This window comes from Tachysurus fulvidraco, chromosome 5, assembly GCF_022655615.1.
Source record: "Tachysurus fulvidraco isolate hzauxx_2018 chromosome 5, HZAU_PFXX_2.0, whole genome shotgun sequence".
Lineage (NCBI taxonomy): Eukaryota > Metazoa > Chordata > Actinopteri > Siluriformes > Bagridae > Tachysurus > Tachysurus fulvidraco.
Genome location: NC_062522.1, coordinates 32,333,079 through 32,348,078, shown reverse-complemented (window position 1 = coordinate 32,348,078; position 15,000 = coordinate 32,333,079). Strand labels below are relative to the sequence as shown.

General features: G+C 42.7%; 1 protein-coding gene across 3 annotated transcripts in view; it reads left to right on the top strand.

Moving 5' to 3' along the window:
* The window catches only part of bmpr2a (bone morphogenetic protein receptor, type II a (serine/threonine kinase)), a 14,739-nt gene extending 11,189 nt beyond the window's left edge, over window positions 1-3,550 (top strand). For all 3 annotated transcript variants that reach the window (XM_047814235.1, XM_047814234.1, XM_047814233.1), the window contains exons 9-13: window positions 384-531; window positions 634-770; window positions 1,178-1,347; window positions 1,453-2,612; window positions 2,763-3,550. In XM_047814235.1, coding sequence (XP_047670191.1) covers window positions 384-531; window positions 634-770; window positions 1,178-1,347; window positions 1,453-2,612; window positions 2,763-3,034 — 1,887 coding nt within the window. In that variant the 3' untranslated portion in view covers window positions 3,035-3,550. The remainder of the gene's footprint in view (window positions 1-383; window positions 532-633; window positions 771-1,177; window positions 1,348-1,452; window positions 2,613-2,762) is intronic.
* Window positions 3,551-15,000: the final 11,450 nt, after the last annotated feature.

Genomic DNA, 15,000 nt, shown 5'->3' with positions numbered 1-15,000 from the left:
CAGTGAATCAATATGATTCATTAGTTCAGTGAATCAATATGATTCATTAGTTCAGTGAATCAATATGATTCATTAGTTCAGTGAATCAATATGATTCATTAGTTCAGTGATTCAATATGATTCATTAGTACAGTGAATCATATGATTCAATAGTTCAGTGATTCTATATGATTCATTAGTTCAGTGAATCAATATGATTCATTAGTTCAGTGAATCAATATGATTCATTAGTTCAGTGAATCATATGATTCATTAGTTCAGTGATTCAGTATGATTCAGTAATTCTGCATGATTCTATTTTTTCTACTGTAAGGATGTATGAGGAATACGATATGACTCAATACAATACGCGCGCGTGTGTGTGTGTGTGTGTGTGTGTGTAGGTGGGCACAGTGAGGTACATGGCTCCGGAGGTGCTGGAGGGAGCTGTGAATCTGCGAGACTGCGAGGCTGCACTAAAACAAGTGGACGTTTTTGCTCTCGGTCTGCTGTACTGGGAATGCTTCATGCGCTGCACTGATCTCTTCCCAAGTACCGCTCTTTTAAAAGCATCTACTGACACGATGCCATATGATTCCCTGTCGTAAACATTCCGGTATCCATAAACCTTCTCCGAACTATTTTTTTTTTTAGGTGATTCCGTGCCCCCGTTCCAGCTGGCCTTCCAGGCTGAGGCAGGAAATCATCCGACCATAGAGGAAATGCAGGCACTGGTTTCCCGCCATAAACAGAGACCCAAATTTCCTGAAGCCTGGAAGGAAAACAGTCTGGTAAAACACACACACACACACACACACACACATATTACTCACTCACTCTCACTCATTTTCTACCGCATATCCGAACTACCTCGGGTCACGGGGAGCCTGTGCCTATCTCAGGCGTCATCGGGCATCGAGGCAGGATACACCCTGGACGGAGTGCCAACCCATCACAGGGCACACACACACTCTCATTCACTCACACACACACTCACACACTACAGACAATTTTCCAGAGATGCCAATCAACCTACCATGCATGTCTTTGGACCGGGGGAGGAAACCGGAGTACCCGGAGGAAACCCCCGAGGCCCGGGGAGAACATGCAAACTCCACACACACACATATATTAATTTACTTTAAATACAATTACATTTAATACATTTAATTAAATGTGTGTGTGTGTGTGTGTGCAGGCAGTACGCTCTCTGAAGGAGACGATAGAGGACTGCTGGGATCAGGACGCCGAGGCTCGGCTCACAGCTCAGTGTGTGGAGGAACGTCTGGCCGAACTGGTCGTCCTCTGGGAACGAGAAAAATCCACAAGTCCTGCTGTAAACATCAGCACGGCGCTGCACAATCACAGGTACGACTGACCGAGATCTTGTAGTGACAAAATCATGCTTTTTTATAGGTCTGTTTATATGTGAGCGAGTCCAGATGTATCATTATAAATATTTTTTCACCTCAGGAACTTGTCACATGGACATCAAGCACCAAAGACTGGCTCCTACCCAGAAACCTCATCTTCAGCTACTGTGGAGGAGAGAGAGGGTGGAGCTAAACCTCCTCACAGTGATGCATCTGCAGAACCTGTGCTGATGGGAGGAGCTGCAGAAAAGAACAGAAACTGCATCAATTATGAGCGTCAACAAGCCCAATCTGGGTCAGGGCCTGACGGTACCATGGCTGCCCTGCTCTCTAAACCCATGGCAGTGAGGTGCGGTGGCCGTCCCCTCCAAGCCCACCTCACTCAGGAAGATCTGGAGACCACTAAACTGGACCTGAGTGAGGTGCAGAGGAACCTGCGTGAGAGCTCTGACGAGAGCCTAATGGAGCATTCTGAAAAACAGTTCAGCTTCGGTGAAACGGGGAGCTCACAAAGTCCCTTCTACCCGCTTGCGGATGCGACTGCTGACGTCACGGTTTCACAGGTTTCCACACCTTCATCCGTCCTGCCCAAGCAACAAAACGTCCCGAAGAGACCCAGCAGTCTGAGCCTGCAGTCTAAACCTGCTGCAGCTTTGTCCCTCAGGATGAAGTTCAGCAAGCTGAGCAAAAGCAATCTAAAGAAAGCCGACGTGGGCGTGGCCAGAACTAAATCTGTTCCTGAGCCACGCCCGGTTAAGGTTATCTCCAACAACACAGCCTCCGAAATAATGGCAAATATAAGCACACAGCTGCCACCAGGGGGCACTGTGAGCACCACCGAATCTCAGAGCAAAGACGGCATAAGCTCAGAAGAGATGAGCTTCGGAATCCTGACCGCCAGTCCGGACGAGCAGGAGCCCCTGCTGAGGAGAGACACACAGCTGGAGAACAACACCAACAACAACAACAGCAATAACAATGGCGGAGACGGTGAGGGCGACGGAGAGGGTGAGAGCAGAGAGGGAGGAGGAGGAGGGGAGATTGGTGAGAGCGCTGCACAACTCGGAGAGACTTCCTCCTCATCTGTGACAGAGCCTCCTGTACCGCCTCCTTCACGCCCACCTGCCCCACCCATGACCACGCCCCAGCTGACACCCGCAGCACTCACACAGGGGGAGGCACTGCTCAGGCAGAACCGTGGACGAAGACCCGAGAGACCAAACTCACTGGACCTGTCCATCACTACACTGCCCTTACTGGGTAAGGAAAAGCTCCAGAGAACCTTTAACATTCAAGCATCTTTTTTAAATATTATCAGTTTTTCATCTGACATCATTTACATAATTGACATAATAAAAAATATCTCTCTCTCTCTCTCTCTCTCTCTCTCTCTCTCTCTCCTTCCCACAGGAGGCCACTCAGACTGTGACGGGAAGGAGGGATCAGGAGACAAGATTAAAAAACGAGTGAAGACCCCCTACGCTTTAAAGAAGTGGCGTCCGGCGACTTGGGTCATCACTACAGACACTCTCGATGCCGAGGTGAACAACAACAAGTGTCCTGGAGGTCAGAACCACAATGCTGGGCCCAGCAGAGCCAAATCAACCCCTGCAGTTAACCTGAGGGGACGAGGGGGCGTCGCCTCTGGCTTCACCTCTGACCCCAGCGACTGCACCTTTTAACGCTCAGAAACCTGCTTAGACTCTCTTAAGAGATCTGTGCTGGATCCAGGGGCATTCCAGGAGATGAAGCTTGTATCCAGTGGAGAATTATCTGATGCACTTGGACTCTGGGAGATAATCTCTGAATAAGCACAGCCAGTTCTCATACCTGTATCTCATATCTGATGTGTGCTTGTGGTTTTTTTTTGTTTGTTTGTTTGTCTGTTTGCTTGTGTGTGTGTGTGTGTGTGTGTGTGTGTGTGTGTGTGTGTGTGTGTGTGTGTGTGTGTGTGTGTTGCATTTAACACGAGGGCTGATTTACGCTTCTGCATCTGGTCATATTTACATGTAAATACAGACGTGGACACTAGGGGTCAGTGTTGCGTTGTACAAACTCAGAATGTGGCACAGTGGCGAGAAAATAGCTGAGAGAAATCTATAGAATCACACTTTTACTGCACTGTAACACTTACTAAAACTTTTTAATTTTTTATTTTTCTACTATTTCTACCCCTCTAATGATGATGATGATAATAATAATAATAATAATAATAATAATAATAATAATAATAATAATAATAACAGGGTTCTCAAGTTTTGAAGACAGGCAAGTGTGACATCGCTACCCCACCCAAAATAAATAAATAAACAAACAAACAATAATGGGGGGAGTAAAGGATCACTGACCGTAATTTAACCAACTACAAAATATTTGTTTAGTTTCCATTTATTAATTTGTGTGAGAGAGAGACAGAGTTAGAGAGAGAGTTAGATAGAGAGTGAAAGAAAGAGACTGGTGGTGTTTATTGTAAGTGTTTGTTACCTTTTTGGACCCCTTTATCATGTGTAATGTTGCTCCCATATAAAACAGTTCAGCACAAGCCCAGACATTTTTAGGGACATGATTGAGGACAATGTCTCGTCCAGAGACAAACTGTTTCATGTATGAGGTTTTGTTCAAACCGACCATCGAAAATACCCTATCTAATGTTTTTTTTTTTATTGGTTATTGCGTACTCTGTCCACGGTGTATCCTGCCTTGATGCCCGATGAAGCCTGGGATAGGCACAGGCTCCCCATGACCCGAGGTAGTTCGGATAAGCGGTAGAAAATGAGTGAGAGTGAGTGAGTGGTTATTGCGTTAAATCTTACCCAGATAGTGCTATTTTCTGATTCGCTATTGTGTAGCCTCTTTTTGGCTTAGGATTAGGGTATGACTGGGTTAGGGTTGGGGCTAGGGTTAGGGTTAGGGTTAGGGTATGACAGGGTTAGGGTTGGGTTAGGGTTAGGGTATGACTGGTTTAGGGTTGGGTTAGGGTTAGGGTTAGGGTTAGGGTATGACTGGGTTAGGATTAGGGTTGGGTTAGGGTTAGGGTATGACTGGTTTAGGGTTGGGGTCAGGGTTAAGGTTAGGGTTGGGGTCAGGGTTAGGGTTAGGGTTGGGGCTAGAGTTAGGGTTAGGGTATGACTGGGTTAGGTTTAGGGTTGGGTTAGGGTTAGGGTATGACTGGTTTAGGGTTGGGGTTGGGGTCAGGGTTAGGGTTAGGGTTGGGGTCAGGGTTAGGGTTAGGGTTGGGGCTAGAGTTAGGGTTAGGGTTAGGGTATGACTGGGTTAGGGTTAGGGTTAGGGTTGGGGTTAGGTTTAGAGTTAGGGTTAGGGTTAGGGTTAGGGTTAACGTATGACTGGGTTAGGGTTAGGGTTAGAGTATGACTGGGTTAGGGTTAGGGTTGGTTTAGGGTTTGGTCTCAATGTATGTGTCTCAATGCGTGACACTTGACAGCCCTGTAATATAATTATAATAATAATAATAAACTGTAACTGTAAATGTAAACATTGTGAGCTAATCAAAAACAAGTGGGCGGGGCATTGGGCTCTATTTTGTCTGTAATAAAGTGGAGGAGCTGATTATTATTAGTTCACAGCCCTGAACTAGACTTTAATCAACTTTTTCTAACAAAATAATCCACAGACTCATTGCTTGAAACAGTCTTTTATTTTGTGGTCAAATTCTGTTTTTCTTTTCTTTTTTTCTTTTTTCTTTTTCTTTTTTTTACTTTTTGGCTTCTTGATAGTGATTTTTGCACTTTCTCACCGTTTTGTTCTTCTTTTTCTATCATTGTTACCAGAACAACTTAAGAAAAAGATAAGCTGTGCTTATTCCTAATCCACTTCTCCGTGCTTTTGACACAAAAACATTCACACACACACACACGCATCTTTGCAGAAGTTTAAATCAGCCCTAACGGTCATACTTCTTGACTCTGTCTTGACCATAATATAATTACGGTCCCTAAACACAAAGTAATAGAGAGAGAGAGAGAGAGAGAGAGAGCTTGAGAGCTTGTTATAACGTTTTCTAAATATTATAACCTATATATAAAGAGCACATCATGGTATATAAGTGTGCACATGATTTCTGTAAGATGGTATATACAGGAGCAGCAGGTGTAAATGTGTTAGCAGTGTGAAGCCCCTTCAAGCCCCTTTTCTTAATGACATCTAAAAAGACTTCACTGTCTTATTTTTGTCATCTAGAGCAGATTATTTGCTCTTAACAAATCTTTAAAGCAGATCGTTTGTCGGAACCTGCGGCTGATTTCTTTCCATCTCAGACTGTAGACTCCTGCAGCCAATCAGTGACAGTCGTATAAAAGCTATAAAAGCCCCTAGATCGCTCTTTTATCCTTTATTTAATCAGCACCATGTTCATGTTAAATCCTCAAATCTCCATTAAGCTTGTTAAAATATCAACTTGCACATATGTTTTTGTGTTTGCATGTGTTTTCATTTTAATACACACAAGTTTTTATCAGACAAAGAAAGGGGAGACATTTTTCTGACATTTATCCATGTGCTGCATTCGTTTGCTTTGTTTTAATGGCGGGTTGCAATTGAATAACATGATAATGTATCTGTGTGTGTGTGTGTGTGTGTGTGTGTGTGTGTGTGTGTGTGTGTGTGTGTGAGAGAGAGAGAGATAGAGAGAGAGAGAGCGAGAGATGTTCATCTGTCTTACTGTAAGTGTGTGTGAATCATTTTCATCCTGCATGTCTATATCTACGTGTTTATGTACACGTGAATGTTCACGTTAAAGGACAAAAAGCAAGTCATGTCAGAATTCAGAGGTCAAATCTATGCACAAAGTCACGCTCTGAGCTCCCACCGGTCACTGACACACTCATGGACACTGCTGAGGTTTCCTCCTCTTTCTGACTGCTGCATGGATGAAGTGCATCTTTTTTCCAGGAGCACAATATCATATTACGACTGACTTCGAGAAGCCCATGTGAAGTTTCCGTGTGTGTGTGTGTAGGTTTTTACTGTGTGTTCTGCTGTCACATGTGCGTTGTTTCAGTGTTGTGTCAGACCGTCGTTTGATTGATCAGATCATTACACCTGTGATCCCAGTGCCACCTCGGTGTACACTTTGGAATTTGTGATTTCTATTGGATTGCAAAACTGTATCGTTGCTGCATTTTAATAAATAATGCTTTACAGTCGCATTGTTTGGTGTCTGGAAACGTTGCCAAATATACGGATAGAAAACGACCTGACATCGGAAACCATGTGTGGATGATCCAGAGGTCCAGGGGTGTGTGTAAGACAATACAATCTGTGGTGAGATGAAGGTTCGCACATCTGGGATTTTAACACACTTTAAGACCCACTTAGGTTTTTTTCTTTGTGTGTGTGTGTGTGTGTGTGTGTGTGTGTGTGTGTGTGTGTGTGTGTGTGTGTAGAGGCATAAAATTCTACATTTTCAGATAAAGCAAGCCTTAACCTTCCTTGCAAGATTTAAAATGCATTTAAAAAGTTAAAATGCGATGTAAAATGTTTCACTACAGAATAAAACGTATTTCACGTGCAATCACGTGCGCCGTTTGAAGGACGTTGCAGCGTACAGAGAGTCGTGAGATGTGAAGTGAAGATGCATCACTCGGGCTGAGGGAGAAGTGTGTCACAAAGTCTCCGGAGAGAAGCAGCAGTAAGTATATATATATATATATATATATATATATATATATATATATATCTATATATATATATATATATATATATATATATGTGCGCAAAACACCTCGTCGCTCTCCAACAGCCAAAACAAACGCGCACACGCGCACGCACTCTGGCACACGCGCGCGCGCGAACACACCTAGGCGTACAAATGGATGGAAAGGTGGAGCAGTGAAATCGCCGTGCGTGCAGTGATGCTGTTGTGTTGAAGGACAGCTGAGAGTCACGGTGAGCTGAGGTGGAGCTGCTCCCGCATGGAGACACGGAAGTTTACGCGCGTGCTGAGTAAACCGGGCACCGCCGCCGAGCTCCGCCAGAGCGTCTCCGAGGTCGTGAGAACCTCCGTGCTCGTGGTAAGGACGGTGTTATTATTATCATTATAATTGTTGTACACATTTATTTATTTTTTCTACACGGATTGATGAACAACGTGTTTTAACCCTTCGTTGCGCACGTGACGCATCATATCAGCTACAACACTGATTCTCTCCAGATATCGCACTTAACATTATTAACACATGTCCAAAACCAAACTTGTAAAAATGATCATTTCTGAACACAGTTTAGTGTGACTGCTGCTTTATATTTTTATTCTATCATAACGATCTTTTATTCAAATATACACGTAGGTTTAAATAAAGTAGCATCGGTATAAAACTGCGGCTCGTTTACTATATACTGATGACTGCGTTTATATATCTGCATCCATCATAAACCCTACAGTTGTGTGTCGTACACTTGTGTGTCGTACACTTGTGTGTCGTACACTTGTGTGTCGTACACTTGTGTGTTGTACACTTGTGTGTCGTACACTTGTGTGTTGTACACTTGTGTGTTGATATATTCATCTAACTGGAAGACGTGATGGGAAATAAACAAACGGTTCAGTCATAAACGCCATTGTAATTAAAGTACACTAAAATATTACTATGTCGGGTTCTTAAGACAAGATCAAACCAACAGAAATCTCTATATATGTAAAAAAAAAAAGACATTTATATATATATATATATATATATATATATATATATATATATATATATATATATATATATATACACACAACTTAAATACATAGAAACATACATAAAAATGACACTCGTATGAATATGCATTATTATGCAGATTAGTAAACGCCCCCAAATCCTCTTGACTAATATTTCTAAGCTTAGCTACCTGGAGTTTTTTATTTACTCTGCACTGTTCTGGAGGCGGGGCTTTGTGTCAATAGGTGAAAATGCTTGGGAGCGGGTTTAATATAATCCGAATCTAATCTGAATTTAATCCGGATCTATCATGATTTTAGTATCTTAGTATCAAAGGTTTTTCTTAAGCACAATAACAAAAAAAATGAAGTCAGCTAGTTTAGATTTCAGGCTCAGATGTGCAAAGCCATGAAGGTTAAGTAATGCGACAGAATCAGTCTGTATACACAGGTACGAAGGTGTTCTTTAAAATAATAATAATAATAAAAAAAATCAGATTTTAGGAGTCACTGAAATCTACACATTTTTTTCTTTTTTGCTTAATTAGACTTTTTTATATTCTCACTTTATTATCAACCCAGTCACAGTTCAGAGAGTTTCTTCATGGAATGGATTTGTCCACAGATCAAAAATCTGTAACTGAGACGAAGACAATGTGTGTGTGTGTGTGTGTGTGTGTGTGTGTGTGTGTGTGTGTGTGTGTGTGCTGGATTCGGTTAAAAATGGAAACTGGAGCATTTTCTACCCTCTGGTGAAGACATTTTACGAATCCCTGTACTTCATCTCCGAGAGCAGGAAATGGAGATGTGGAATCTCTGATGTCTCTTCATCACCGCTGTTATTTCACCTGACAGATGGCCAGATACAGTAACAGTGGGGAAGTTCATTCTGAAGGAAATTGTTTATAGTTAAATACTCCGAAGGGTTCTGAGAGTCAGGAATGAACTCCACGTCTTTGCTTTGCTCCGCTTGAAGAGGTTTCTGTTGGGTTGATCTTGTCTTAAGAACCCGACATTATCTGTTTGTTTCGATTCGGAAAAATTTCCACCGGCCGGGAGCCGTGTTTCGGCCGCACGCCGATCCGTCAGCGACGACGTTCATTCGGAAAGCTCGAGCTGTCTAATTAAAGATACTACTTTTCATGAAGGATTTAATTCTGACATACATTAGGTGTGTCCTGATGCCCCAGATTTGTCCTTCTCAACATAGCTTGATCGAGTCGTATTTTTAAAGAGTCTGTCATTCAGAACCAAGGCCTGGTAACGTCTTTACAGCTCGGCAGCTCGTTTGAGCTATTTCTTTCTTTATACTAAGCAGACGCACCTTTACCTTTAATCTGGGAAGGTTCATGTGGTGCGATTAACTTCCTGAGTGAAGCTTTATAGACATCCTAATAGCCCTTAATGTGCAGTTTATGTATACTGAATTATTAAAGGTATAAAGATAAATATAAATAAACATACGACGTATCCTCGGCGGTCCCACTGAAGAAAAAAGTGGCATACTTTAATTTCTGAGGAATAATTTGAAGAATAATTTAGAAGAATAATAGAAGATTTAATAGAAGAATATTTACGTCATTCTAAGTGGAGAAAAGAACTTGAAGATGAATCGATTGTTCAGACATTTTAAATGACAAGATTTATCTGTAATACTATAATAACTGCTTTGATGCTTCGACCCGTGTGGTTACTGTTATTTATATAAATATAATGATTAGAAAAACCTGTAGAAGTTTGTATGGCATGGACTTTACTGTATGATGGAGTCAGTCAGAGCTCGTAGACATGTGTGTGTGTGTCTGTGAGCGTGTGTTTGTGTGTGTGTGTGTGTGTTTGTATGTTCATGTGTTTGTGCGTGTGTGTTTGTGTGTATGTTTGTGAACGTGTGTGTGTTTGTGTTTGTGTGTGTGTGAGTGTGTGTGATTGTTTGTGTGTGTGTATTTGTGTGTGTGTGTGTGTGTGTGATTGTGTGTGTGAGTGTGTGTGATTGTGTGTGTGTGAGTGTGTGTCATTGTTTGTGTGTGTGTGCGTGTGAGTGTGTGTGATTGTTTGTGTGTGTATATGTATGTGTGTGTGATTGTTTGTGTGTGTGAGTGTGCGTGATTGTTTGTGTGTGTGAGTGTGTGTGATTGTTTGTGTGTGTATATGTGTGTGTGTGATTGTTTGTGTGTGTGTGTGTGATTGATTGTTTGTGTGTGTGAGTGTGTGTGATTGTTTGTGTCTGTATATGTGTGTGTGTGATTGTTTGTGTGTGTGTGAGTGATTGTTTGTGTGTGTGAGTGTGTGTGATTGTGTGTGTGTGAGTGTGTGTGATTGTTTGTGTGTGTGTGTGATTGTTTGTGTGTGTGTACGTGTGTGTGTGTGTGTGTGTGGTTGTCTGTCAGTCTCAGTTCCTTCAATGTAACACATAGTAAAAAACCTTTGCATGACGTTGTGTTACTTTCCCAGATGGAGAATTCGATTCAGCTCTGATACGTTCACCATCCTGCACTTTAACTAATAGCTCACACACACACACACACACACACACACACACACACACACACACACACACACACACACACACACACACACACGGTCCGACACGTGATCCCTCTGCAACGTCTTCCACATGGTACTGAAATGTAAGAGCACTATGTAACACCGGACCTTAAAGAGGGAACGTCAAAGAAAACACATCAGATTTATAACTGCTTAAATAAATAAATGTAGCTTTTAAACATTAATCATCATATTATTAGCTATTAAAAAGTCACAGACAAAATAATCAGCTTATTGCACATGACATTTTTTTCAGAGTCTAACTGCAAAAAATTGTACATGCCGTACATAGTTTCAGGGTATCTTCATCTGGAAGTCTGGAAAAAGGCAGGACTTCGATTCCGTTATTTGCCGCAGCATCATTCATTCATTCACTCATTCATTTCCTACCGCTTATTCGAACTTCTCGGGTCACGGGGAGCCTGTGCCTATCTCAGGTGTCATCGGGCATCGAGGCAGGATACACCCTGGACGGAGTGCCAACCCATCACAGGGCACACACACACACACTCTCATTCACTCACACACACATTACAGACAATTTTCCAGAGATGCCAATCAATCTACCATGCATGTCTTTGGACCGGGGGAGGAAACCGGAGTACCCAGAGGAAACCCCCGAGGCACGGGGAGAACATGCAAACTCCACACACACAAGGAGGTGGGAATCGAACCCCGACCCTGGAGGTGTGAGGCGAACGTGCTAACCACTAAGCCACCGTGACCCTTGCCGCAGCATTAAAACCTTTCAAATTTTTCTTTTGAGCAGAGAAAGTCTGGGAAAAGTCTTGAAGCTATTTGTATTTTTAAAACTGATAGAAGATAGAAATAGTATTTATTTATACTAACTAATGTTTTAACACAACTTTACTGTTCTAAGTTTGTACACATTTCCATCTCACTGCATCACGTCTCAAAAGGTCTCAGATTTTCTCTTCAGAATTGTCTCACTGAACTACTTTCCAAACCCACGAGCAGCTTCTACGATCCCTGAATCACTTGTCGATATTTGCCCCAGACCTCGAGCTAGATGTCGATGCTGTGAGGGTAAATTTCTCCTAGTTAAATTCTAAATAAATAAATGTATTCGGTTTGTAAAAAAAAAAAAAAAAACACTAGACACTGTCCAGAATTCCACACCTTGGACATTTCTACATGTCAGATCTTTATCCTGTGTTGTCGCTGTTGTCCTGTAAGACTTCAACACTTCGGCGGCTTCGGGTTTAGAGACCGGGAGCCGCCCGCTGATTAGCTGTCTGTATCCGTTCATTATAGATGAGGGTGGATCATGTGTGCTCTATTTTTAAACCTGCTTTGTCCTGTGGGACGGATAAAGGCCAATACTGCTGCTAAGGAGAACCCTTAGCGGATGACTCTAGCTCTTTATTAGGATGTGTCTAGTGAATTCTTTTGTTTATAATTTCCTAGCTGTGATCCGATTGGCTGGATTCCTTTTTACGGAACCGGTGGAGTAGCCAGATATAATCCGAAGACTGTCAAATGGATTATGTTCTCTAGACAAGTCTGTTAAGTAATAATACTGCTGGAAGAAGTCAGATCAATTCAGAGTGGATAAGAGATTACTGTGTGTGTGTGTGTGTGTGTGTGTGTGTGTGTGTGTGTGTGTGTGTGTGTGTGTGTGTGTGTGGTTCTGCTTCATGTCTAACTTGATTACAGTGAACCCAGGTGATAGTAAGCTACATCAGTCTTCGTTAGCTCTCCCGCTCTCGATTAGACGCTGACGATGTTCATGATGGCGTGAGGATGAGACGAGCCTGAGCGCTAGGGGGACGTTCGCCGGAGCCCCTTGGACAGATCGTGCTAAATTAAGCCTTAAAGAGGACAGATAGAAAAGAAGTAAGTCACTGACAGCTTGAGGGAAATGTGCACAGGTTTGAAAAAAAAAAAAACCTAAACAAAAATACTGTACCAAGATTAGCAAGCCAAGCAAAGATTAGTTCATCATTTATTAAACAGTGGCTTTTCTTTCTTTAGTGTGGCTGAGTGACTCGTTTTATTGTTCTTAAAGCATTCTATACTGTAACGAGTCTGTGTTTTTGCCCTGTTTCTGTCTGCTGTCTTGCCCTGCTGTTAATTGTTGGCCCCGCCCACTCATTTGTTACCATGGACACTAATTATTATTAGATTTATAGAGTGACCATAGATTAAAAAAATATGTTGTAGTCAGAGTGCAGTGTGTTCTTCTTCTTCTTCTTATTATTGCCCCTAGTGGATAAAAAGAGGAAGTGCAGTGAGTGCTAATATTCACCCACTGGGGCAGGATTCACTCTGCCTCGTGCTCGTAGGAGGAGCGGCAGACAGGACAGTTAATGACAGGGTTGCCAGAGTTGTGTATGTTTTTTACGCAAAATTGACTTCTGCATTCATCAGGAACTTTTTTAATAGCAAAAAGCAAATAATCATAAAAGGTTAGTGGATTTTTCAAAGAAATGTACAGTGTAGGTTCAGTCAGTGTGTTGAAGATATATCGCAAAGACCGAGAGGAGTTTTGGGGATTTTGGAGAGGATAAAGTTCAGACATGAGGAATATATCATACATGGTTTTGTCCCCAGAGCTTTTCTATTGACTCCGGAGCTTTTATGACCGAACATAATAAAGAGCCTAAAAACAAACACAACACTACACAATGACGGGATAAAGACAGACACAAAAGCGCAGGTGTACACAGAGCAACACATTAGGTATAATGGGCATCAGGCGATCCTGCAGGAAACAAAACATGTGACAGTCAACAAAGCTGGAGTTACCCACCTGTCGCCCTCTGGTGGACTGGTAGGGAATTGTACCAGAAGTTCTGAATGGTGTAACGCGTCTGCGGTAACTTGTCTGGGGTAGCTATTCTGGCGTATCTCTTCTGGGGTGTCTCTTCTAGGGTATCTCTTCTGAAGTGTCTCTTCTGGGGTATCTCTTCTGGGCTGTCTCTTCTGGGGTATCTCTTCTGGAGTGTCTCTTCTAGGGTATCTCTTCTGGAGTGTCTCTTCTGGGCTGTCTCTTCTGGGGTATCTCTTCTGGGGTATCTCTTCTGGGGTATCTCTTCTGGGTATCTCTTCTGGGTTATCTCTTCTCGTGTATCTCTTCTGGAGTAACTCTTCTGGGGTATCTCTTCTTGTGTATCTCTTCTGGGGTGTCTCTTCTGGGGTATCTCTTCTAGGGTATCTCTTCTGGGGTAACTCTGCTGGGGTATCTCTTCTTGTGTATCTCTTCTGGGGTAACTCTTCTTGTGTATCTCTTCTTGTGTATCTCTTCTGTTGTAACTCTTCTAGTGTATCTCTTCTGGGGTATCTCTTCTGGGGTATCTCTTCTGGGGTATCTCTTCTGGGGTATCTCTTCTGGGGTGTAGCCTGTAGCATATGTCGAGCCTGATAACTACTAACAAGGTGTTGCGTTTTAATCTAATTTATGTTTAAATAAATAAAAGCTGTAGATTGTCCTGCTCTTGCCATTGATATCATTTTCATCCCCCCAGTGTGTGTGTGTGTGTGTGTGTGTGTGTGTGTGTGTGTGTGTGTGTGTGTGTGTGTGTGTGTGTGTGTGTGTGTGTGTAATTGGTGTAGGATGATGTGCTTTATTAATGGAGTCGTTCAACCAGAAATGCTAACAGCTTTAATAACGAATGAGAGCTAGTAGGAGTCGTGTAACACCCTTTAAATGAGATGACACGCTACACACTCTACACACACTACACACACTACACACTCTACACACACTACACACACTACACACACTACACACACTACACACTCTACACACGCTACACACACTACACACGCTACACACACTACACACTCTACACACACTACACACTCTACACACTCTACACACACTACACACACTACACACACTACACACTCTACACACGCTACACACTCTACACACGCTACACACACTACACACTGTACACACGCTACACACACTACACACTCTACACACGCTACACACTCTACACACACTACACACTCTACACACGCTACACACTCTACACACACTACACACTCTACACACTCTACACACACTACACACTCTACACACGCTACACACGCTACACACTCTACACACGCTACACACTCTACACACACTACACACTCTACACACGCTACACACTCTACACACTCTACACACTCTACACACTCTACACACACTACACACTCTACACACACTACACACACTACACACTGTACACACGCTACACACACTACACACGCTACACACACTACACACTCTACACACGCTACACACTCTACACACACTACACACTCTACACACGCTACACACTCTACACACACTACACACTCTACACACTCTACACACTCTACACACTCTACACACACTACACACGCTACACACTCTACACACACTACACACTCTACACACGCTACACACTCTACACACACTACACACGCTACACACGCTACACACTCTAC